Source organism: Fusarium solani (genome assembly GCF_023522795.1).
Source record: "Fusarium solani strain SB1 chromosome Unknown bctg00000009, whole genome shotgun sequence".
NCBI lineage: Eukaryota > Fungi > Ascomycota > Sordariomycetes > Hypocreales > Nectriaceae > Fusarium > Fusarium solani.
This window is the reverse complement of record NW_027072144.1, coordinates 2,463,003-2,487,742: the sequence shown is the minus strand read 5'-3', so window position 1 is coordinate 2,487,742 and position 24,740 is coordinate 2,463,003. Positions and strand designations below refer to the sequence as shown.

Below are 24,740 nucleotides of genomic sequence, written 5' to 3'. Positions count from 1 at the left end.
GTGCCGGGGTGTCGGTTCGTTCTCATACATTTTAACGTCTCTTTAACCGCACACAGGTGTCAATCTAACAAAGACACTCGTCTGCGTGCAGGGACGAAAAACATGTAATTGAACGCATTTTTGAGGACCTGACCGCGTGCACGGACCAGATCTGTTGTATTTGATCAAAAATTACAGGCAGCCCTTGTCTCAATAGTAGTAGTAGTAGGTACGTCTGTAGGTTCGCTGTGCATGCGCCGTAAGCCGCAAGACTCGCCGAAAATCGCTCAGCGAAAATCGTGTCAGAAACCGGAAATCGGCGTGGCTGTAATTGCTTGCTAAGCGGTGTGGGGGCCAAAATAGAAGCTTACGATTGGCCTACTCGTGTCGTGATCAGCTTTACAGAGACATGGCACGCAACCAAGGCAAACGGAGATGACGAAGTCGTGGCGCATGATATTTCAACTGCGTACTCTATGCACTTTATCCCTTCAATTGTGATAAGCCTCTCGGATGTAACTCGCCCCACAGGACCCCTGTCACCTGACTAGTACATAAGGGGAACCTCGCGACGCGTCATCAATCACTACCAATGCGATGTCGCACTTCGTAACAGGAAGAACTGTTTGGACAAGTATCACGGGCTAATTTAGGTGGGAATAGATGTATCTTTCATGTTCACGTTTTAATTGGCCAGACACCCCTGTAGTGACCTGGCGGGAGGCTTATCACAATTGAAGGGATAACAATTGCGCGACGAGCTAGGGTAGTATTTCAACCCGCCATGCAGGCATCGTCACCATCTGACATCAGCAGCGCGGTTGGTTGTGGCCGGGATCTGCAGATGCGAGATAGGCGCAGTACCAAGGTTGACAAATTCGCCTCAGCTGGTGGGCGACTGCTGCGTGGGGTGTGGCTATCGCTCGACTTTAAGGCTCCGTAGATGTAGTATATAGCGTCCGTTAGAGGTCTGATTGCTTTCATTCTGGGGTCTGCTCCAACAAGCCATACGCTTATCTTGAATTCACAATTTCACCACCCAACCCAACAGAACCATTCCTCGGCATAGAACCTGTGTCCTAACCATGCAGCGTTCCAACACCGACTCGGACTACAATCCTAACTCGGTCATGGCCCTGGCTGCCCGAGACGATGTAGAATACAGGTATCTTACAATTCACCATGGACTTTCACCGATAAGTGGATTGACAAAGGCATAGCCCCGAGGATCGCTTCATTGCTGTCATGGGAATGACCGGATCTGGCAAGAGCACCTTCATCTCCCATCTTACAAATGGAGATGCCAGAGTTGGACATGATCTTAGCTCCTGTATGTCAAATCCTTCATCCTCCAAACCGAATAACTTTCTCACTCAAGTATACTCAGGCACGACTGACATGGAGAGCTTCCCTTTTGACATGGACGGTCGAAAAATTCATCTCATTGACACTCCGGGGTTTGATGACACATATCGGACGGACTCGGAAGTGTTGAAAGAGATTGCATTCTGGCTTCGCCAGACATACAAGAAAAATGTCAAGCTGAGCGGCATTGTTTACCTGCACCCCATCACCAATACCAGAATCACGGGATCTGTCCATAAGAATCTCCGTCTTTTCGAACGACTATGTGGCGATGAAACGCTCAAGACAGTTGTTCTCGCAACTACAATGTGGAACCAGGAGGATGCGCACAAGTTTGAGAAGCGACAAGAGCAGCTCAAAACTAATCAAAATTTCTGGGGTGATATGGTCTCCAGGGGTAGTGCTGTTTTCCGACACAACAACAATCGCCAATCGGCCGTGGACATTGTCACATATATCCTTGACCAAAACATGAACACTGTCCTGCAGATTCAGCGGGAAATGGTGGATGGTAAGAAGACCCTGGATGAGACTTCCGCAGGTCAAATGCTTGGTCAAGACCTGGACAATAAGCGACAGAGAATCGAGTCACGACTGAGAGAAAACGAAAGAGAATTGGATCAAGCACTGGAAGAGGGAGACCCCAAGACAATCGACATGGCCACTGGCGATCAGGACAGACTCAAGCGCCAATTGGAAGAAGCAATTCGTGATCGCGAAGCTCTGAAGATTACCAATGACAAGCTCCTGGAGATCAAAGAGGCCGAATACCAAGCCCAACGTGCCAAACAGTTGGCTGAGGCAGAAGAGAAGCAGCAACAGTTGGAGCACATGAGGTTGACCAATGACCGGTATCGCAAGGAGATTGACACCATGAGTCTTCTCTTGCCTGACAAGCCCGAGTCAAGCACGCCACCACTGGAGCCTCGGAAGTCCTCCCGGACCCTCTTCAGGCACTCGGCAGTCACGTCTGCAGGATCGGTGATCGGGAAATCCGCTGCCGGAGCCGTTGTTGGTGGGGCGGCAGGGTTGGCCGCAATTAGCTGCACCGTGATGTGATGCAACAGCCTTTCAGTACGTCTGGCTTTATACATGAGCATAGGAAGTGCCTACTTGAATTCAATAGGTTTGTAGTCTATCCAACAGCCGTTGGATATTGTTGAGATCTGTCGCACTGAGCGTGCTTAAAGAGTTAGGTAAAGTGAATATGATGAGCAGCAGCAGTCAGTCAGTCAGTCAGTCAGTCAGTCAATTTATATTACGCCCGGCGGCTTATACCCAGGCAGGGACATCTTACGAATCTATCGAATCGAACGCATCTCCCGCAGATTCGTATCGAATCGAACGTGCCTCTAGTAGATTCGCATCAAATCGAATGTGTCTTCCGTAGATTCGATATCTATCGAATGCCAAGATTCGATCGAATTCGATTCGAACTCGATCGATCGTAGAACTACTCCGGCGGACTCCCGGCGGAGACCGAAACACCAATGGGACCTAGAACAAAATGGATCGTTGCCATCATCACCAGGCTGTCATGCCTTTACAGGGTTGAAAGCCACTCCACTATTCATCACCGAGACACCATTTCCAGTACCCCGCTGGAGCTTCTTTACAATTGCAACACCAACACCAACCCGGCCCCTGCAGCAGCTATAATGGAAACCGCCATCTTCCCGGCGCCGCTGCCAGCCGAGTCGGTGGAGGACGACGCACCAGCCGTGGAAGTAGATTCAGAAGCCTCAGTCATGGCTGGCTTCGTTGCCTGAACCTGGATGCCTGAGGCTATGGCCGTAGCTGAGCGCACGTATGAAGTAGACGTGAAGGAGCATTGCGACATGAGCTTATCGACATCTAATACTCCGAGTGTCAGCCATCTACATCTAGTCATCCACGAACGTGCCATCTCCGGAGTTTATACCTTCCGTGTTCTGGCTGTTCTGGGCCATGCAGCTTGCGCAGAGCGCCATCACGGCAGCAACGTCGAAGCTCTTATTCGTGCAAATACAGTTCGCCTCGATAGCCTCATCAGCCTCGTTGCTTTCGCGTAGCCGCAATTTCCTTCTTTTGTCGTTATCTTTGTCCGCTTCGTTGGGGTCGACATCGCATGTATTGGTGAGATCGACAATGGGCTGGCAGATTGCCTTGCATGCCGATGGCACATCGTCTGCACGGAGCTCCTCTGCTAGGGCAGCAGGGATGATCGCAGCCAGGCCAGCGAGAAAAATAGTGGGATGCATTGGGAAAAGAATGTGCTGAAGTAGTAGTAATAAGACTGGGACTGTTGATTGATCTGAGTTGGATCTGATATTAGGAGTACCAACTCGAGAGGAACTACGTGCTTTTATACTCAACACAACATGTAAACAAGTTAACAGCCCTGAGGACATGACACCGTTCGAGAATCCCGGTTGGCCAATAGTAACCAGCCTAAGTCACAGTGGTTAATAGGGGTCCCAGGCACTGTCGGTGATGTTGAGCTATCTCAGGGCTTGAAATAGATACAAGGTCTAAAAATACCTAAAGCCGTCTGTATCTCCTTAAAATAGATACTAAGAGCTACCAATTTTTGTCGAGGCGCGAGACAGCCGCCACACCATTCTGTTTCGTAGTCCCCGGGCGTTTGAGATAATGTATCATGAGACCCTCGTTCAAACGGGTGCTTGAGAGTCCGAGCGCCTGAGCTTTTTTTTTTTTTTTTTTTTTTTTTTTGATTCACTAGCAGAAGCCCTCGCTACCCTGATTAATTCTAGAACGTATTCCTTGAGCTAGCCAAGTGCCAAGACGATGGCGCTCAGACTCCCTAACGGCTTCCTACTACGTAAGGGTAACAAAGGTGGCAGTCCTCGTCGCACCATCCTTTAAGAACCCCGCGAAACATCCGGGGTATAAAACAACTAGCCCTAACCGAGGCAGCAATATCGCCAAGTGAAGAGAATCGCCAATCACTCAGGCCGTCTCCGCGGTAGGGTACCCTACAGTATAGTCGCCGCGGAGGAGAGATTGGAACTCCTAAATGAGACAATAATCAGAGAAGTAGAATCCCAGAATTGGCTAAGAAGAAAAAAGAGGGAAAGGAAAGAAAAAAAGCTCTTGGTAGAACCCTTACGAGGCTACAGCATCAGGGCATTGCAGGATCAACCAGCACAAGATCAACCTTAGGCATGTAGGGGTGAATCTCATAGCGATGAGGACATTCCGCTGTGCCGGCTTTCAATGCCTCAAACATCTCCGCTAGGTTCAGCTGACTGCTCTTGGGGCCTATAGCAGTTGCACTGCGGCTGAGGGTGTTAGAGTAGACGAAACCGCCAGACTCCCGATGATAATTACGGCGTATCAGCGACATTATGAATGACGGTAAGCTCTAACACAATAAAGGCAACATAACCAGCCAACATTGCATCTCCAATCCAGCGGTCAAATCTGCTACCAAACCAGCCGGTTAACGTGAAAGCCAGAATTGAAGCCCAGAGCACTGCTGGCTCCGTGACATTGACATTACCACTGTTGAATTCCCCGGAGGTGTCCAGCATTATGATTCCCATATAGAGTGAGAGAAGAAAAACGTTGCTTCCCACAGCATTAGCCACAATACCAATATGTCCTCGGTGGCCGCGCATAACGGCCACGAATTTCTCGGGAAGTGTGGTGGCAATAGCAAGGATTATGACGCCGGAAAGAACGTCAGAAATGCCGATGGCGACCGTAATGTTCGTCGCGGCGTCAGACAAGATGTAACCGGCTAGGCAGATGGCTAAGAAACCAAGGACCAAGTAGAAAATATGTTGTTCCAAACTGCGCCGCCCTTGGCTAACTTGTCTGAGACAGAGGTCTATGTGCCCAACCGCCTCTTTGGTGTAATAGCGCATCAGTCTCCTGGTTCCCTGAATCTTCCTGGCCGATGGATGCCCTCGTTGAATCTATGTTGCTGTCGTCATCACTGCTCCCGTCATCCGAGTCTTCTGGAGCAGTGAGGCTGCCCTTGTTGATGGCCCAGCCTATGGAAACAATATAAAGAGCAAAAGAGGCAATCAAGATGGTGCCGCAAACCGGCCAGATCGTCCTGTAGGAAAAATATATGACTGGCGTAACAAAACTGGTTACCACTAACAGGAGAGGGAGTATATTCGAGAGCTCCTATCGAACTGAGCCGGCTTCCCCTTCTCGTGGAATAGGAGGCCAAGAGAAAAGGCACCAAGTATGTTCGAGATCGCGGACCCGACAATGTTGCCCACTGCCAATGAGGAGCGCCCCTGGGCAAGAGAGGAGATAACGACGACGAGCTACAATCGATGTAACAATTAGCAGGGCAACAGCAGCGATGTTGGCCTTGTTGAAAACCTACCTCTTCCCATTCTGCGCCGGCCGTAAGGAGCGCAATTATTGTCAAGCTCCGGAGACCTTCACTTACTATTGGAGGAAACTTGTCAAGATCAGGTTGTTGGAATGAGGCCAAAATTAGGCAAGGATCACGATGAATGTGAACGACCTCAACTAGCACCAGGCAGCAGCCTGCTGCCTATGAGATCAACAGATTGAACACAAGTATAAGAGACCAACCTTCGTCGCTCCTTAGATATTGGGGGGATAATACAATCGACACACTGATCTTTTATTTCAATGTCTGCATTCGTGTATCAGTGCTAGGTTGACAATTATCGTGTCGGGGATCCCGGTGCGTCGTGCGACGATGGTGTCGGATACGAGGGTGGTAAGTCAAGATGAATGATGATTTCAAGATAGAGAAGAACAGATTATTGATTGATTCATCTCTATCCCCTCGTCGCCTTCCTTCTTCGTCCTCATTATATTTGACGAGGAGAGGCTACGATACTAGACCTGCCGAACCTGCAACAGATCTGTAACACCCCTCTGACTCTTGTGGTGCACTCGTGTGACAATCTGGGTAGAGGCATATGCAACACGTAGTGGATCTTAGCCCTAGAATGGCTAGCCTGTCTTATTGTGCGCATGGTATTTTCCTCCTCTGTTGTCTATTTTCTACTGAATGATCTTGTCCTTGAAAGTGAAGCCTTGGGCGATCCTCTGCCTTTAAAATGCGAAACGGACCTGTTAGTATGTTGCTGCCTTGGATTAGGGGCCTATTTAAACTGTAGTTGAAATGTTGTTCTGCCACCCTTAGTTATGCGCTTTAATAAAACGTCCTGTAGAGGCTATTCTTCGAATTTAGCGAGAAGTGCGTGGGCTTCGGAGGGAACTGATGTGACCTGTGATGGTGTAAGACGCTTGGTGTTGTATACTGACGTTTGATGCTCTTCCGGTGAATGCGTAGTGCGTCTTGTTAATTGTCTTTGGTGAGAGCTCCGAGCACTGGCGGAGGAGACACTCGAGCTCCAGGCAGCGATCTAGGTTCAGCCTCTGAGGATTCGGACTCCTGCCAACATAAACCCAGCACGACCGGTTTATCCCTTGGGAAACACACGATCGTCACACTTATGATGCACGTTAATCAACTAGATTCCGCGCAGGAAGAGGCGTATTCGGTTGACTGTTTGCTTGGAAGATGGGCAAGGACTTATTCCATTTAAGGTGGTCGGATGGAAGTTATGGCTGGGAGCCTAGAGAAAACATCTTAGATGAACAGCTTGTCCGACAATTTGAGTGGGACTGCAAAGCCTTTAGCGATGGAGTCGAGGTTCTAAGCGCCCGCATCTAGAATGGCAAGCGGGAGTGCCGGTTGCACTGGAATGGACGTCCGAAGAGTGAGGGATTGGTGGGTTGCGGACTCAAAGACGCGGGCCATCGTTGTGCTTCTCAAAGTCTGAGCTCATGTGTTAGAAGAGCCCATTGTCGCCATGGATAGACACAATAAATACGATAAGGCTGCTTACAGCCTGGCAGAAGCGCCAAACACCAACCTGCATGGTCACACTGACAGGCTCAGACAACGTCATGCATGAGTGGCTGAGAGATTTAACGCGAGGCGCCCCTCATCAACTCGAACCTGCCACCTCATCGACACATAACCATGGATCCTACCGGACTCGCCGTTGGGATCGCCGGGATCGCCGGGCTCGCCGGGCTCGCCGGGCTCTTCACCACCTGTCTGGAGGCAGTCAACAAGGTACAATCTTGTCAGACATTCGGCACTGACTCGCATGTTTTAGACACTCGGTTCAAGGTTGCCAGAGCCCGTTTTGAGCGATGGGGCCCAGGTGTGGGGATCGAGCAAGGCAAGCTGTTGCCCGGTCATCACTCTGCCCTGGACGACAAAGACACGTCTACGGTGGTGACGGATGTGTTACATATCATCATCAAGATCAAAGAGCAGGGACTACCCCGGGTCACGCGTGGCCTGTCGAGATACGGCGGGTGCTGGCTCGGATCGAGGGGGAGATTAGAGGTAATCCAGGGGGCAATTTGGTAGTAGATCTTCAGAAACACAACCAAGGTCCCTTATCTTATATAACGTATATGATAAGCGAGCGGCGCAGACAAGCGAGCGACGCACCTATACTGTTGTCACGGCCCATGCCGCGATCGAATGCGTGTCGCCACACGGCACGGATCAACGTATTCCGCTCACTCGGTGCGAGTGAGCGGGACCCATTTTCTCACTCCGGACAAGTGAGAATGTAACACTATCTCACGATGGGCATCGTGAGATGCTCCCCAGACCCTGCCTATAAAAAACCACACAACATCCCTTAGACAGACACTCTCGCTCAGCGCTCGCAATAGTCCAGACCATTTGGACTATTAGTCCAGACTGCAGATCAGGGCAGGGAATACGGACGCCCGGTGTGGACGCTAAGTACGCTAGGTTGTTGGCATGGTGTTACAAAACCAGGGTACCCATGATTGTTGCTGTGCCAACCATTTTGTTTTGGATATTTCTGATCAATTTACTGGTGCGATCCAGATCAACACGGCTCGTTTCAAGGGACGCATCATCCTAGTCGTCAATCCACGAACGCCCGTCGTGGATTGATTATTGATCTTGGATTGCAGTTTGGACTAATAGTCCAAATGGTCTGGACTATTGCGAGCGCTGCTCTCGCTACCTCAGCTTTCAATACAATTTGATTACTCAAGAATACTTCTTGATATTATCAGACGTGATTCGCCACCCTACGCTCAGTACGACGCCCCGTCACAACTGCCAACATAAACCAATTGGGTTACGGTTTACTACGTTGGGAACCTTGACCGTCACAATAGGGACGCATCACGAATTGATAGGGGCGCATCCACCTTAGGGACGCGCCAGGTTTGTAGCCTCTGATTCGTCAGCCACTTTTCTGTTAGTACAGGCAGAATTCTGCCGACGCTCCCGAAGTACCTCGAGCTTGGCTCTCAATCTACCTAAATGAGCGGATGATCCACCATGAGTCTCTCAGCCTTTAACCACTAGGTCTTTCGTCATGCTCCAGTCCGAGTCACCTTTTAGCTCAGAGAGTAATTCAAGACGTCGAACTCGAAGCCCCGGTCCTAGCTGCGAATCGCGTACCTGAAAACGACAGCGGCAGAGTCGACAAGCCAGTTTCAGCCCACCATTTCTCGCGAATAGACCTCGTTCAGCGAGCAGCAACGGAATAAGTATCGGCCAATACTACGGAGTCGGCGACGGAGATACAATCGCAAACCTCTTCGCATCTTATCCACAGACCTTTACGACCGCTCCACGGCCCCATAGATCGCAAGGGCTTCGTAGGTAGCTACTCTTAATGGAATCGCTCCGATTCTGTATCGTAAATAATACTGAGTTGGCACCTGAACGCGACCTGTTCTAGGAGGATTGGCCCGACGTAGTTGCTTCTGGGCTGGGAAGAACTAGGCTTGTTAAGAGAGCTGGCTTCACCGCCTTCACGGGGAAGTATTTATGGGTCTGGAAAATTTGGCCCAATTAGATGTTATAAAAGCTGGCGCGTCCCTAAGGCGGATGCGCCCCTATCAATTCATGATGCGTCCCTATCAATTGCCTTTTAAAAAATGATATTACTTTTTAAAAAATAAAAAACTTAAAAAAAAACAGTACAAATAGAAATTTATCTAATAACTTAATAAAGATTTTTTTTAAAAAATTTAAAAAAAAATTATTTTTAAGCTAATAATATAACGTACATGATAAGCGAGTGCACCGGACAAGTGAGTGCACCACTTTGAAAGTTCTTAGGATTTACACCTTAATTTTTAATCTCTTTAAAAAATTCTCTAAAATTAAGGAAAAACCTTAAAAAGCTACAATTTTAGATTTTGATTATATAAAATGAGAAAAGTATTTATTATTTTTTATAAGTTTTTTAAAAATCCCTTAGTAAGCTAGTTTAGAAAAACTCATATTAGCACTGTATATATAGCTATTTCTATATAAACGAATTTTTTAAAAAATATTTAAAAAATATTTTTAGATATTATATAGAGTTATATTTATAGAAATGCTCTTTTTAACTTCATAGCTATTTTATAGCTATTTTTAGAGACTTAGGATTTTGTGATTTTAGGTTATACAGTATGCTGGTGCACTCACTTGTCCGGTGCACTCGCTTATCATGTACGTTATTAATAGTCTTACTTACTAATTTATAGCTATTTTAAGCTTAACTTTAATTTTTAAGAATTTTTTAAGCTTAAAGTGTAAATACCCGTTGGCTCATGTGGGGCTAGGGCCCCAGGCGATCCAACCTCGCAAGCTAGGTTGGTCACAAAATGGCGGGACAGCCACAAAACCTCGGGACATCGACGATGCCCGATTTTAGCCGTGATTTGCCCCCTTTCCGATATTTTGATGTTCACAAGGCGTCCAAGATGATTTGTGAGGCAGGATCGGAAGAGAAAGTGATGCCTTTCGCGATGCCTAAGAGAATGACATTTCTGAAGACCAAGATTGAGCTATAGAAGCCGTTGTATTGGCACCTAGGCCTCGCCGCCTTGAGGGACAGTTCCTCGCCTATTTAAGGCGTATCAACGTCCATTGAATGCGGCAAACTGGCTTCTTGAACCTCTCTTTCCTTCCTGATGATCTGAAGCATCTGATCTATCGTTGATGTGTGCGGTTGAAGTCGTGAAGGGCACGGCGTTGAAGCCTCTTCCGGCGGGGGTGATGACTTGTACGAGGGGGTCATCGGCGGCGAAGATCGCTGCCAACGGGGGGTTGCTCGCCCTTCGTGAAGAGGAACAACCTCGATCAAGGGAAGGTCTTCTTCTTCTTCTTCTTCTTCATCTTCTTCTTCGTCATGGGCGTGCCGCGGCGGCTCGAGGTTGAAGGTGACCGTATCGTCGCTGCCGGGGAGGGCGGTCCAGTCCATCGCGCTGAGGGGCTTCGCGGCGTGACTTGCTTCAAGGATCGAGACTCTGACTTCCTGCGGCAACTGTGTATCTATCATGAACCCATCAGTCTTTTCATTGAGGAGTTGAGTCATCTCAGAGCGTTGTGTATCCATAGATAGATAGTCTTTATCCTTTCCTGTGTGCTCAAGCCACTTCTTAAACTGTAACTTCTTCTTCACACCGTCGACGACGACTTCCTTATTCTCTCGCCACTCTTCCTTAAGCTTCTCGATCTCCCTAAGGAGTATAGACCGGATAGAGCGAATCTGCCGCCGTTGCTCCTTCTCACGCTCTGCGGTGATGACTTCTGCTTGCTGGTCACGAAGGTCCTGAAGACTAACGCTGTGACTGAAGTCGCCAACGGGCTTCGCCCTTTTCCCCTCTTCATCTCGTTATATCTCTTCTCAATACGGCTTCGCCGGTCATCCACATACATAGTTACTGTCTCCTCGAGAAGAACGGCCTCTGTGACGACTTTGCGGACTTCTCGCAGCCCTGCACGCGTCGGCGAGGAGAAGATATCGCGATACTCCTCTGTGACGCGTTTTGCGGTATCAGAGGCGCGTTGGAAGCGTGTTTCTGACGGCAAAAGGGAAGAGAAGGCAGGGTTGACTGCTTTCTTTGCCTTCATCTGCTGCTTAAGGAGGAAGGTCACCGCAGGCTCGGCGTTGGGGGGAAAGATGCCGGATTTCTCGAAGCCTGATATAATATTCTTTCTGGTGAATCCCTTATCGATGATCTCCTAAAGTCACGCATCGATTAGTAGGTCTTCTTATGAGATATTCACTAACTTGCCTGCAGTCCTTTGACGAAGTCAAGGCGCGAGAAAGTGATGCTACCTTTGCGTAACGCTCGGCGGAGAATCTTCTGATGTGCGTTCTTCATCGGCTGGAAGACTCCTATATCCATCGGCTGAAGGAAATGCGTTGAGTGTGAAGGCAAAGGAATCACGATGATCTGGAACTTAAGGCAATACTCGCGGAAGGCAAAGAGACCGTGTCCAGTGAATCCGTCGAGGATAAGAAGTCGCCAGATCTCTTCACCTGGAGTATGAGAAAGAGGAGGAATATCATATTGAACGTATTGCCTTATGGGATCACGAAGGAATTCATCGCAGCCAAACCACTCTTCAAAAGGCAACCCACGACTCTGCACCGTAGCAGACTTCTCCCAGCTATGCCGGTTGAAGGCCTGCGCCCACTCGAAGGTAATCTCGCCGTTAGAGAAGGCAGTCTCTGACTTTGCAAAGCGCATCTGCGGATCGGCCTCTACATAGGCGTATTCTAGTGTAGGGAATGCCTTGAAGATGACCCATGGGGGGACCGTGTCGCCCACAGCGTTGCCTGTACCGATAAGGGTGCAGGTCTCGCGGTTCGACGGGTCGAGCACTTGGGCGCGAGTCTTCTTCTTCGTGCGGACGACGAGGCACTGTATCCGCTCACGCAAGCAGCCGACTCGGATCCCGGCCTGGTCTGCATTCCAACATTCAGAGGCGCCGATGTTGAAGTTCCTGATGGCCTCAGTAAGTCGTTTGAACCACTCCTTTAGGTCGGTGACGCCGCCTGCTTCCCAAGACTCACGAGACTTATCGACGGCCTTCAGGAGGGTCTTCTGGAGTTCCGGATGATCCTCACGGAAGCGTGGGTACCACATCTTGCTGACAGGCTTCGCTTCTGGGTCCCTACGGCGGCGAAGGGTGTTGGCAGCGTCTTCAATCTCGCCCTTCGAGGCAGGAAAGCCGGCCCTTTCCATCCAGGTGACGAAGGCGACGATGGCATCCTCTTCTTCATCCGTAAGGAGGCGCGGGCGGCCCGGAGGCGTCACGGAATCAGGGTTCTCAAGCTGCTTGATGAGACGATCGACTGCAGAAGAAGAAGAAGCCTCGTATTTGGTCGTTGCAGCCCTGACAGAGAGTGGCTTTGTGATGCCAGAGCAAGCAGCGCGACGCGGCCGGTTGGCGAATCTAGCACGTGATGCGATCACAGCCCTCGCGGCCTTGACGTTATTTGCGGCACTCATAATGAAGATAGACGCGGATGCACTGATTACACCGTCTTGTGTCTCTTTTTTGGCGTTTTTGGGTGGGAAATGCAGGTAAATTCGGACGTGTCATAGTGAGGGGCTGTCCCGAGGTTTTGTGGCTGTCCCGCCATTTTGTGACCAACCTAGCTTGCTAGGTTGGATCGCCTGGGGCCCTAGCCCCACATGAGCCAACGGGTACTAAGAAATTTTAACTGCGTCGCTCGCTTGTCTGCGCCGCTCGCTTATGTACGTTGGCCCTTTCTCGGAGTTTAATGACTAAAGAACATAGTCATTGTTGATAATGGTCTGCTCTGGCTCCGCGTTGGGCTAAGCGTATGTCATGTCATGGAACAGAAATAAATAAATGCTGAGAGAAATGGATTGCGGGAGGCAGAGATAGGAAGGGGCCTTAAGTGGTTTATTCATGTTGTCTAGATAAAGACCCTCCTTCCCCACGGGGCCCCATAGGGACACGGGTACCCGTGGCTCCAAAATTTCACGGGTACCCGTGGGCATTATCTAAGCGTGGATCGCTAACACTGCGACAACTACAACGAGATATGGACATAGGCTTGTGCAGATCGGGTTAACCAATGAGGAGGGATCGCAGCCGGATTGGTGTGTTAAGTGGCCCTGTGAGGACGTTCTCCCGGGCGTAATAAATTCTACTGCTACTACTACTAACTACTCCTGCTACTACGACTATAGGGCTGGATACAATGCCTGTTGCTCCTCACTATCTTTCTCACATGCTCTCCATATCTCCCCTGGCCCTCGTCTACTCGAAAAAGGTGCTACTATTATCTCATCGGCTACTTTGACATCAAGACGGTCGTTCTCTGACTTGTCCCAGTCAAGATAGGCCATCATCTCTTCTTTAGTCCATTCCCTAGAGCCTGTTGGCGTCTCACAGCGCCTAGTCATTTGCTTCCAGTCGAGGCACCAGTTGTAGTCGGCTTTACTATACTGCAAAGGCAGACCCATCGCCTTCCGATACTGCTGGTCAGTCCTGGTACTGCCGGGCGGCTGCGCCTTGTACCAATCTTCTCTTGCTGCAGTATATCTCTGGTAGATAGCTCGTGGGTCATCGTACCGCAGTACCGGTGCTACCGCTACCGCTTCCACCGATGATTCTACTGCTGTCTGTCCCTTCGTTGTCGCTGGCAACAACACCATTGTCGAAGTACCAGCTGCTGTTGGCGGAACAGCTATGGCTGCCAACGTTTCTGTTGCTGACCGTTGTGAAATCTCCACGTGCCGTAGAGGGCATGACTTTGAGCTCATTTTATGGCCTATTGCGTGGCATCTGCTGCATGTAGGCTGCGCCCTGGGTTGTGTAGCTGCCTCGACTGCCTCGAATGCACTAGCCTCCCGCCGAATGCTCGACTGTGGCTTAGCTGAGTTATCAGCTACTCGATCAATGTACTGACGAGGCTCAAGCAGCAGCTGAGGACTCCCAGGGCGACTAAGATGCCAGTGTCTATGGAAGTGCTCCAGACAAAGGGGCTGATCCTGCTCTTGTAGCGCCTTGAGCATATGGGCACAAGGGAGACCGTGAGATCGAGAGAATGCGCCGGTACAAGCTGGCAGGTCTTCTTTCAAGAGCAGTTTCCGCTGCTCTTCGACCTTGCGTAAAGCCTCATGAGATACCCAGCCATGTACGGCATTATAGAGAACCCCAGAGAGCTCAATCGGCACACGCGATTGCTGCTTGGCTTGGTTATATCGTAGCTCAGCTAGTTGATTGAGCAATGCATGCTTCACGGCCCTCCAAGCCTCGAAAAGGTCTAATGTAGACTTCTTCAGGTGGCTCTTCAGGAGCGCGTGGATACCTTCGACCCGCGAGGTAACTACGTTACCAAAATGGGGGTATCGGTCCACCCAAGCCTTGACGAGCTTTTCCTTGTAGAGATCAAGCCAGTTGGTCTTGATATAACCAACTTCTTCAAGATATTGGGGCAGGTAGCGCTCTTCAAACCCCTTGACGCGCCGATCGAAGGTTTCCTCGTCCGTTGATCTTACAATCGAATGCCAGCAATTGAAAAACTCGTTCCAATCGTTGAGACTCTCTCGGCGAGCCTCTGGCCCCTGGTCATGGCGTGTAAAGGTTGGCTGGCAGTAGCGGAGGACTGCCTTGTTAGCATGCCAGAGGCATAAAAGCGAGATTGCACTTGGAAAGCAGCGAGCGACAGCATTCATACAAGCGAGGCACCGATCCGTGAGGATGATAGACGGGAGGGCTGCACCGCAAAGCTGGTACATTGATCGAAGCCGGTCTAAAGCCCAGGTATAATCCTCCTCGCTCTCGCCACTCAAGAATGCAAAGGCGATACAGAAGGATCGCTGGCAGGCATCCACCCCGATGATATCGAGGAGCGGCATTCCATATTTATTCGTCTTGTATGTGCAATCCAAGAAGAGCAGGTCTGGGTAAGCTTTGAGGTATGCCAATGACTCTGGGTGAGCGAACAATACTGCTGTAACCCGGTCATGTGAATCAAGCTGCATCCGGTTCCAGAACCCTTCCTTATCTAGCTGATTTGCAAAGGCGTGTATAGTACTTTGACCCTCACACAGCTCTCGCTTGCTATCCGCGATGCGATTGTAGATATCTTGCTGGGTTGCAATGGTGTTTGAGTTCTGGCGGATATAAGTCCTGATATCCTTTGGCGCTATCCCGGCGTTTGTGAGGTTGCTGATTGTTGATCTGTCCGTGTCGGATAGTGTGCGATGATTTGGGTGAGCAGACTGGTGCCAGGTTGGCTCATGATTGTGAATGGCGAATCGGCTATCTGGACGGTGCCTTAAAGTCCATGTGGCCTTATCAAGGCTCTGCTTTGCAAGCACAGAAAACTGGCAGCTTGTGCCTCGGGTGCTTGTCTTCCGTCGTCGTTCTTTCGATACATCTGGAGGGCGGCAGGCTCGATCGCAAGTGAATGTGACTGTAAGCCTCCCGGACTTCTCTTTGTGAGACCTTCCAGTAACGAAGGCATAGCCCCGTGGTGCTGCCCAGCTATTAATCGCCTTAAATAAGGCATCTCGGGATGTATACTCGCATTCAGGAGGGAGACAGTCATCTGGAAAACGAGCAGCCGTTCCCCTTGACCCCATTTTCCACCATGCAACAGATGGATATCTAAAAGAAGCGTAGGGACCGGAGAGAAGTTTGAAGCAGGCACGCGACGTGTTCGCGTTAGCGCATCCACGCTTAGATAATGCCCACGGGTACCCGTGAAATTTTGGAGCCACGGGTCCCCGTGTCCCTATGGGGCCCCCTTCCCCACACATTAGTTAGAAATCAAGAGCTTCCTTTAGCTTCCTTCCCAACCTGCTAGTGAATTCATCTCCGATATCAAGCTCCGTTCCTCAAGGCTCATTTGCGCAAACCGCGACCGGTTTGCCTCTCCTCTGCCTGAGGAACGTAGAGACGAAGTTTCTTCCTTCCGCGCCTTCTGACCCCTCAGTAAGCCCCCCGAAGCCGGGAAGCCTATTCTGCAGTGTGGTCGTCACGTGAGGCAACCCCAATAAAACTACCCCCTCTATCCGTTTTCTCCCAAACGTGAACCCCAATAGAAACCATTGCAATGGCCACCCCTTTGAGAACTCTTCATATCAGATTTCGAGATTGGCCCTCGGTACCTGGTTCCGGCTTAGATGGTGCGGTCACTTGTAAGAGGGAGGATGATTCTGGGCCGGGTTTTCTCTTCGACGTTAGAGATGCGCCAGATGACGCCGCCCCTCTTAACGTCAAGATGGAAGAGACCGGTACGGAGGCTCGATCGCCACTAGTACCGGCGACGGTCACCATTTTCAAATCATCCGCTCTGTCCAAGTCTCTGGTGTTCTTAGATCCTGCATTCTGTGAAGCCGCTACCACACTACTGTCGTTTCGTTGTTGATTTCCGTCTCGTTCGAAGCCGATGATTAAAGATCCTGCTCTCGTTCCCCATTCCTTTGTCGGTGCATCTGAGCGGCAAGCCTCGCTGTTGAGAAAGTTGACCGCGATCCTACCAGGCGCCAGCTGGTTCGCCAATTGGGTAAGCGCGGAAAACGAAACTCGCGACAAGAGGATGAGTAGCGTGGATCCCAACAGGATACTTAACCAGAGTGCAAGCAAGACTATGGCCGGAATTGCGTAACGCAGGTCATAGACAACGTGTCGCTTCCACAATTGAGCCACTCTATCATACGACGGATTGTCAAGCATTTTCTCTGACGAAAAAGGGCCTGGCTTTGTCCCCAAAACAAGGTTTGCCATGATATCCGTCCAGATGAGATTGATCAGTGTTCTTGCGGTTTCTGACGATCGAGAAAGGTCCCTCCAGCGGACATACAAGCCGAAATTGTCCACAGCAGTGTAATCCATTTGACCCAGACCTGGCGAGACAGAATTCCCCACATCGTATGCGGCTGAAAGTGCCATCATATGTGCATCGGCGGGGGTTGAATCGAAGATGGACATCTCCAGTCCGGCGTGCTGTGCCTGGAAGCCCCGACCAGCGGGAAGCCATAGGCTCCGTTTTCGCGTCGTTAGGAATGCTTCTGAACTCTCGTATCTGTCATCGACCAGACCCCAAAGAGGCGAATACGTTTTGATGGTGAGATTTGTTCTCTCTATTGCCCATAGAGGCATGCTGGCTTCGTCGGGAAAGATTTTATCTAAAACCTGAACGACACGAACGTTTTCGAGGCTAGTGCCGTTGGCCGTAAATTTCACCGTCTTGATGGAAGCGCGAGCGGCTGATGCACAGGCTATCATATTCTGAGTCCACTTCGTCTTAGGCTCGAGGATTAAGGAATCCGAGCCGTCCGTCAGATGAGGTGCTCCCATAATCATGCCGACCTGGATTCCAACTGTCGACATATTTACAACGTCCAAGCCACCGTAGCGACGTGTCCCGACATCTGGGATTAGTCAGAGAACAGCTTTTGTGGTCGGAAGCAGGAAAAGGTTGAAAGGCTACAGTTAACAACCCCGGGCGGGATGGGTTTAAAGAACTCGAGAGAATGACTTACCTACAGTCGTCCAATTCTCGCTGGTTATATCCCCTGTCCCGTTGTACATGGTATCTGGCAGCGGTAGATAAGACCCACTCAAGGGACCTATGCTGATTTCAAAAATGTTGGGAAGATACTGGGAGTGGGGTGCTCCACTGCCAGTCAGATTGTATCTTGCGCCTAAATGCGCTTTGCCATGGTCCTTCCTTCCTACCGTCAAGTTGTAGAAAGCTGCTGCGAATGCGTTATTAAAGGCAGCGGCGCGGTACGCCGATGCACGTAGCTGCGGATCGTTCTCCGTGGTGTTTTCATGAATGGAAGGAAAGTCGGGTGAAAGATTGACGAAACCGCCATTGTCAACGAGAAAAGACTGTGCTTCGTGCGGGTTATCAGTCTCAGATAAAATGTTGTCAAACTCAATTATGAGGTTTGTGTCCACGCATTCCGTGACGGGTTCGATCCAGAGGAGATCCTCTTGCCATGACGAACCGAATTCAATTTGTTCAGGGATGGTATGATTGCGAAAGCCCACACCGCCGTTGATGGTGTTAACCACTAAACCCTGTACAAGCTCAATCTTGTCGTTCAAGATCAGCGACTGAAGCGTGCGCATAGAGCCGATAGTATATAGCGAGTTGTTCTGTAATGGGTATTCGGTTGAGGTGTAGGCAGTTGTGTCATGCTTGTAAGATCGATACTGGATATCGAATATGCTGGAGACTGTGGTGTTCCTTGTGGCGCTTGTGAACGCTTCAGTCACATTCTGAGGTATCCTCAAATCGACAATATTTCTGCTCTTATTAAATGTGGTATCGGTGCGAAACCATCCACTGGATTCGTTGTACCAGGTTTGATATCCGCCGTCAACCCCCGGGCAGTTAAAGGGAGTGGTAAGGCCACACAGCCGCGAATACTCGTAGGTAGTTCTGAAAGGTGTTCCCGAGCCTATCGGTCCAAAATCTGGCGCATAAGTCCATGAAACTACCTCCTCCCCGGCCAGCTGCAGCTGTTCCGATAGTCCCAAGGGAGTCGATACCCCGACTACAACGAGGAGAATGGAGCCAACTGTAGTTGTCCAGGATAAGACCGAAACCCGTTTTCGAACCCCGTGGTTTAGGGAATAATCCGAACGGAGTATTGAGGGCCAGAATGAGCCTTGAATCAAGCGTGCAACCGCAGTCCTGGGACGTCTATCAGCAATTTGGTGGTGAAAGGTTACTAGGGGATCAGTGTGCACCATGTGGCTGCGGTTTCCTGGTTTTCCAGCAAGCCAACCATTGCGAGCACTATGGCGAGAGGGAAAGTCAACTGAACTTGAAGTGCATTGTCAGTGCTGATCCATCCACATTGCACACGAATCATACCCAAGACAATGGCTGCGTTGATCATTGCAGAGACTTCTCCAATAGTAATGCCAGCCATCCCGAAAAGCAAAGCTGAAACTTGACCAAAAGTCCAGTGCGGTGTGCAAGGTGTGGGCTTTTCCAAACAACTGTTGGAATGGGACAGGAGACCATTTCGGTTGCGAGGGTTCGAGTGGGCAAGCAACTGAAAGCATTTTATCACTACAGATCCCAGGTAGCAGGATGGATGGCCAATCAGAACAAGGAACTAAGAGCGGAGTACCCACTAAGTAGTACCTCTGGTCGAGCAACAAGTTCCTAGAGCCGACTTCGCCTTACTTAATATAGTATGGATTTTAGCCTTAACTGGGCTAAACTGCAGGCCCTGAGGCACCCTTTACCATTTGTAGAGACCCCTTGGTCGAAATGTTCCTCCATCTGACGTGAAGACCCTCCAAGATTTCGCTTGCTAATCCCAGATTAGGAGGTCCGTCGGCAGATCCCTATAATCGACTTTCCTAATAGGGTTACGCACTGCCTCTCTACCCCGTCCACTTAGTTGCAGAGATGTACTCCGTATAAGGTACATTCTTTCGATTTTGCGCCGCTGACATTTATCGCTGCACCTGTCAAGAATGAGAATTTCCACTCGTCTGTCAGTTCGGTGTGATTCTGCACCCGTCTTACGTGCGAAACCTGCGTGGCGGTCACGACTGGGGTGTCAGGCCAATCAGACGTCACGGAATGTAAGGTACATATTTCCCACCTAAATTAGCCTGTGATAGAAGTCCCAACAATATCGAGAGTTACAAAGCCCTCCATCACACTGCTCACATCCCTTCGTTGATTGCCGCGGCCCCTGTGGCCTCCTTCTATTGCCGCTGACCGCAGCTGAAGGCCGTCTTTTTAAGCTTTGCGACCTCACTTCGCCAAGCCGTATGCCTAGGAGACAAAAGGGTAAGACTGAGCCGAGTTGAGAGGGTTCGCAGTGCCGAATGGCCTGGGAATATGTAACCTTTGACCCCGTGCTCAGCCTGATCTGATGGTCGCGCTAGTCGTTAGCGGTGGGCCTCCGGCACTAACTGACAACATCACCACACATTGCGCCGTTGTTCTCATTGGTTCTTCGGGCCGTTATTTATCCATCCGACTCAGCTTCGAAACCACCTGAGCTTCCCCTCACCTCGGTACTTCATCTCACCAACTGAAAAGTTGTGACCTCAGCATCGACACCGTTACCACAGCTGACGTGGAATGTCCAGAGGGCTGGGAACGCTGACTGGGATACAGAGCTGCAGTCCGAATTCCAACCTATGAAGTAATAGCACACGGAATATGCACGAGCTCTATGACCATGAACAGCTTCGCCCGATGTGCGCACCAAAAGAACCCTCATGAAAGACAGAAGACTACATCCCTGTTGCGCTTTGGCTTTACGGTCAGTAGACACCATCTCATTACCTCCTGATTTCCCGCACTGCAGGTGTCTTCAAATGCTGACTCGGGCGACAAGTCCCACCGGATTCCGCGGCACCAAGAAGTGTTTTTCTCGGTTTATCAAAGTAATCGCGGACACGCTGTTGTGGTCAGAGCCCCACCTTACAATACAGGTAGCCATCACATCCTTTGATCCAGAGTGGCATAAAAGCGACATGAGCAGAACACAGCGGCTACTTCGGCTATATGACTGACTGAAGCGACGGCCAACTCCCGGACCTAAAATCCGCTTTGACGCATGTTCTGAACAACGCAAAGAGGATTCTTGGTCATTACTATTGCTTTCGCGTCCTTCAAAATGTAACGTCTATGCGCACTTTCAGACGGCCAAGGTAATGTGCAGATACAGTACGACAGCAAAGTGCATCGTGCAGGCTTGGGTGCCAGGCAGCAGTTTTCATGCGTCTTGGCTGCAGCCGGTCAGACAAGCCATATGTGGGTTTTCGTATCGGTATTAGGCTGGAGAGGAGGTTTCGATCACAGCCAGCACCGACAATGCAATGGCGTAGTTTTCTCTTTCCGCGGGAAAGTAGATCATCCCACCGAGCTCGCAGATCGCTCCGTTCCGCGCCGATCTGATCTTAGATTCCAATGACCGTCGTCCAGGCTGCGTAAAATGAACTTGTGTCCCAATGCGAGCGACACCCTTGTGCCCACCTCACAAGTAAGGCAATGATCTTCGGCGCGATGTCCATTCGGGGTCGCACATGCTGCAATGCCCGCTGACTCGGTTGCGCTGTCCTCCTCCAGCCAAAATTCTCGCGCATCCGCACGCGGTAAGCTCCACTGCGTGTTGCTGCGGGAGGACGCAATTGGCCGCTCTCAAGATGAGCCGCAGCGGGAGATGATACTCTCCATTCCGTGACCAGGAGTACCTCGGATCCTCAGGTCCGTGGCCGAGCTTGACTTGCTGGCTAGCAATTCAGTGTTGTCACGTGGCAGGGTACATCCTCGCTGAACATTCTAACAAGTCGGAAATACGGCGGCAGCAAAGCATTGCACGAATTGCAAGACAGAGACCAACTGCCGACAGGACGGCGCCCGCCACATTGAACAAGTCATCCAGTGTTTCGCGGCAAGGAGCCGTCACAAAAGGGCGATGAAGAATGACGAGAGCGAATGGATGGCGTAAAGTTGCAGATCAGGGGATGCGGAGCGGCTCGCCTACCTTCGCGGCAACTCGCAGATTCCGGACGCAGAACAGCTGGCCCGCGAACTGTGCCGGCCAATCGAACGCCAAACAGAGGCAGTGACGTGGCCATTGCTTGAGCAGCCGAAGGTACACAAGAGAATTTCAGTCCTCCGAAGAGACAAGTTACATGGGAAACCGCCATCGCGTATCGAAGCACGCGCTCAAGAGATACGTGTCAAGCTACTGGAAGGGTCGAGAGCTACTTGTTCCTAGGGCGGAACGTGCCGTGCCGTGCCGCGCCGCGCTACGCTTCGTCAACCGAATTAGGCGTCCTTTTGAGGCCCCAACGAAAAGGGCCAGAAACACACCATCACGTTCGGGCCAAGTGCATCCGCCAACTGCTCACTGCACGAGAGCTTCTTGGCTACAGCTCCAACGCATGTTGGTTCACGGGTAATCTAATGAGGGAATGAACTGGGCGATGAATTTGCGTCTCTTATGGAAGAGCCTTCAGTTCCAGGAAAGAAGTGGGGGTCCCCAAAACAGGCTGCATCGAGCGTCAAAGTGGGCCTTACCCCAACTAAGGATGGATGCGGCTGCGCTACTGTACCAGGAAACGAGACGTGGAGGATAGCTCCAATTTTGACAGCGATATAGACGAGGATAGCATCAACAGAATCTGTTCCTGATGTTCTCGTTGAACAGGTAGGGCAACCGCAGAGACTGGTCCTTCATCGCTCTTCTCACTCGAAACGCCCTTTCGTGACTGCTGCTTGTACCAAACCCTTGATTACTTGTTCAAATGTGGCTGGCGCCACATTATCGGCAATTCGTTTCTTTCTTGAAATTCATGCGCTGATGTCCCACGCGGTATTTGCTTTGTTCGCACGCTCCATGGACAAGATATGCAGCATGCCCTCCCGGACCCTGCGGCGTGACAATGGTGATTGGTAGCCAGTAGGTCACCTCGCGACGCACCCTGAAATTTGAGAACACCCCCATTTCCAGTCCTGAGGGGCTGAGGTACTTGTGTGTTCGAGGTTGGGTGGTGGGTGGAAGGAGTGCAGAACAGCCTTGTAGCGAATCGGAAATTGGGCTTCCGAGTTGGTGGCGCGTCTGTGAACCATTTCCTCCAGTTGCAGCACATTTTGGTGTGATTAGCTGTGCAAGGATGCTAGCCAGTTTCCGTGTCTTGGCTGACTGCGTGCGAGCATCAGCGTGTCACAGACACCTCCAGCACCAAGAGAGTTGCGGGACGGTCCGACCAAGCATTGGCTGCCTCGGGCTTATTTACTTGACATGATCCAGGTTAGGCTAGGTAGAGTGCGACATACCTTTTTGGACGCGGCACTTGCAACTAACAATGTAGCCGCCGAGTTTGTTGCCACAAACTTTGTCGCTTTCAGGAGCGATCTTCAAGCTTCATATCCAGGACGTTTGATTTGCTGGCATTTGAGCACAACTCCAGAGTCCGCACAGACTTGGAACATACTGGTTTGGCAACTGCATGCCTAAATTCATCGCAGGGAGGAGACAACAACGTTCTCTACCCCAGAAAGCAATTTTCGAGACATTTAACCACATCCCTGGGCCGACTAGCTGTATCGGTTGACTATGAACCCTGTGTCAATACAGCGATCGTCATGCAGCTTGTTAACTTGGCCGCCGGTGAGACACTCGTTGTGATGGTTGCCCTGCGCGGTCTGTGGGTGGGTTCCAGCGTGTTGCGAAGATTTTTCACGACAGGCAACAACCATGATTTGAGGCGCAGCCACCGAGCATCGCCCTTGCTGCAGCTGCTGACACCGGACACCACGAGAAGGGCAGCCGCTTTCGTCGTAACTGCTCTTTCGGGCAGCACCCAGGCTGAAACCAAAGGGGAAGCTACAGGTGCTAAAATGGAAGAGTGTTGTTTTTCGTACCAACACGAATGCTAGCCGTACCATGACCGCGGAAAATTCTCCCGATTTCGATTTCGTTTCCCTTTTTTTCTCAAATTTTGTATGTAATGACCCAGACGTCAAAATCACATCAAATACACATAGAAAGAAGCCAATTTCAAGGCCAAATAACACACAACCTGCTCAATTACGCTCAAATCGCTGACGAAATGTATTTCTGTCAAAATGAACACGTCCGCACGTTGGACCGACCGATGATGATCCGGCTCACAGCAGCGCAGCCTCAATGCATAAGGGCAGCCTGTTACTCATAGCCGTAGCTCCCACACGGGCTCCACGGCCTCGCTTACTCTCCTATCCTCTTCCCGTTGCATTTGTATGTGTAGTCGATCTTCTTGTGAGTAGCCCGGCAGACTGTAACGGATCGGATGGTCTTTTTTGGATATCAACCTCTGACTGTGAGAGGATTCGTCTTGCGCTCGGCTTCGTAGTCGGTCGAGTGCCTCGAAGGCTCGGCTTGACGAGGGGATCGGGGTCATCGTAGGGGTCGTTGTGTCTTCTGGTGTTGCGGTTAGGGCTCGCTGCCCTCCGGCCACCGCTTTCAGCTCCTTTGGAACATCTTGCTTGCCGTTGACGGGACCGCGAGGCCGGCCGCGAAGATTGGTAACAACGTTAACATCTATATTAGAAGCTATTGAGCCACTTTCCAAGGGAACAAAGGGAATAATGCATGAGGTGGCATTGTTCAGGTCTGAGATCCGGATCCTTCAACAGGCGAATGAGGCACTCAGTAAACGGCGCAGAGCTAAAAAAAAAAAAAAAAAAAAAACATGCTTACGCAAAGGAGGGAAGATGACTCTAGATGAAGGAAGAGATGCAATTGATCAAATAGATGTTAATACGCGGGTAGATGGTTGAATTATCGCGGGTAAGTGGTGGTCAAGGAGGGTTATCGGCGCGACCGAGGGAAAGGCGCCGTGGAACTTGCGGAAAGGCCGGTCATAGGAGGGTAATGTAAGGACTTGTCAGATTGTTAAAGGCGCCGTAAGACATCTGGGGAAGAGTATAGCGATTGATTGTAATTAATTAAATGCTTCGTCACGTTTTTATTTCGGTTCTTGTATTAAAGGTTGAGATTTTTGTTGCGCATATTTGTCTGTTGCACTTATCATGGACATTATTGTGTTTCTACTGCTGTTATTTACTACATGG

At 50.4% G+C, this 24,740-nt stretch overlaps 6 protein-coding genes across 6 annotated transcripts; 1 reads left to right on the top strand and 5 right to left on the bottom strand.

Annotated features, from left to right (window-relative positions):
* Nucleotides 1-1,064: 1,064 nt before the first annotated feature.
* Nucleotides 1,065-2,403, top strand: MRS44_013818 (uncharacterized protein; the record flags this gene model as incomplete). Its single annotated transcript, XM_065617259.1, has 3 exons — nucleotides 1,065-1,144; nucleotides 1,200-1,309; nucleotides 1,358-2,403. The coding sequence occupies 3 exons, from the start codon at nucleotides 1,065-1,067 to the stop codon at nucleotides 2,401-2,403; spliced, it is 1,236 nt and encodes a 411-aa protein (XP_065473331.1).
* Nucleotides 2,404-2,956: 553 nt separating this feature from the next.
* Nucleotides 2,957-3,584, bottom strand: MRS44_013817 (uncharacterized protein; the record flags this gene model as incomplete). Its single annotated transcript, XM_046268558.2, has 2 exons — nucleotides 2,957-3,198; nucleotides 3,266-3,584. The coding sequence occupies 2 exons, from the start codon at nucleotides 3,582-3,584 to the stop codon at nucleotides 2,957-2,959; spliced, it is 561 nt and encodes a 186-aa protein (XP_046124211.2).
* An 881-nt stretch (nucleotides 3,585-4,465) lies between these two features.
* MRS44_013816 (uncharacterized protein) lies at nucleotides 4,466-5,699 on the bottom strand (the record flags this gene model as incomplete). Its single annotated transcript, XM_065617258.1, has 4 exons — nucleotides 4,466-4,625; nucleotides 4,675-5,098; nucleotides 5,160-5,342; nucleotides 5,690-5,699. 4 exons carry the CDS (start codon nucleotides 5,697-5,699, stop codon nucleotides 4,466-4,468), a joined length of 777 nt encoding a protein of 258 aa, XP_065473330.1.
* Nucleotides 5,700-10,259: 4,560 nt separating this feature from the next.
* Nucleotides 10,260-12,654, bottom strand: MRS44_013815 (uncharacterized protein; the record flags this gene model as incomplete). The annotated part of the gene is made up of 3 exons (XM_065617257.1): nucleotides 10,260-11,007; nucleotides 11,070-11,334; nucleotides 11,427-12,654. The coding sequence occupies 3 exons, from the start codon at nucleotides 12,652-12,654 to the stop codon at nucleotides 10,260-10,262; spliced, it is 2,241 nt and encodes a 746-aa protein (XP_065473329.1).
* A 705-nt stretch (nucleotides 12,655-13,359) lies between these two features.
* On the bottom strand, nucleotides 13,360-15,768 carry MRS44_013814 (uncharacterized protein; the record flags this gene model as incomplete). The annotated part of the gene is made up of 1 exon (XM_065617256.1): nucleotides 13,360-15,768. The coding sequence occupies one exon, from the start codon at nucleotides 15,766-15,768 to the stop codon at nucleotides 13,360-13,362; it is 2,409 nt and encodes an 802-aa protein (XP_065473328.1).
* A 496-nt stretch (nucleotides 15,769-16,264) lies between these two features.
* MRS44_013813 (uncharacterized protein) lies at nucleotides 16,265-19,077 on the bottom strand (the record flags this gene model as incomplete). Its single annotated transcript, XM_065617255.1, has 3 exons — nucleotides 16,265-17,562; nucleotides 17,674-18,963; nucleotides 19,020-19,077. 3 exons carry the CDS (start codon nucleotides 19,075-19,077, stop codon nucleotides 16,265-16,267), a joined length of 2,646 nt encoding a protein of 881 aa, XP_065473327.1.
* Between the last annotated feature and the right edge of the window lie 5,663 nt (nucleotides 19,078-24,740).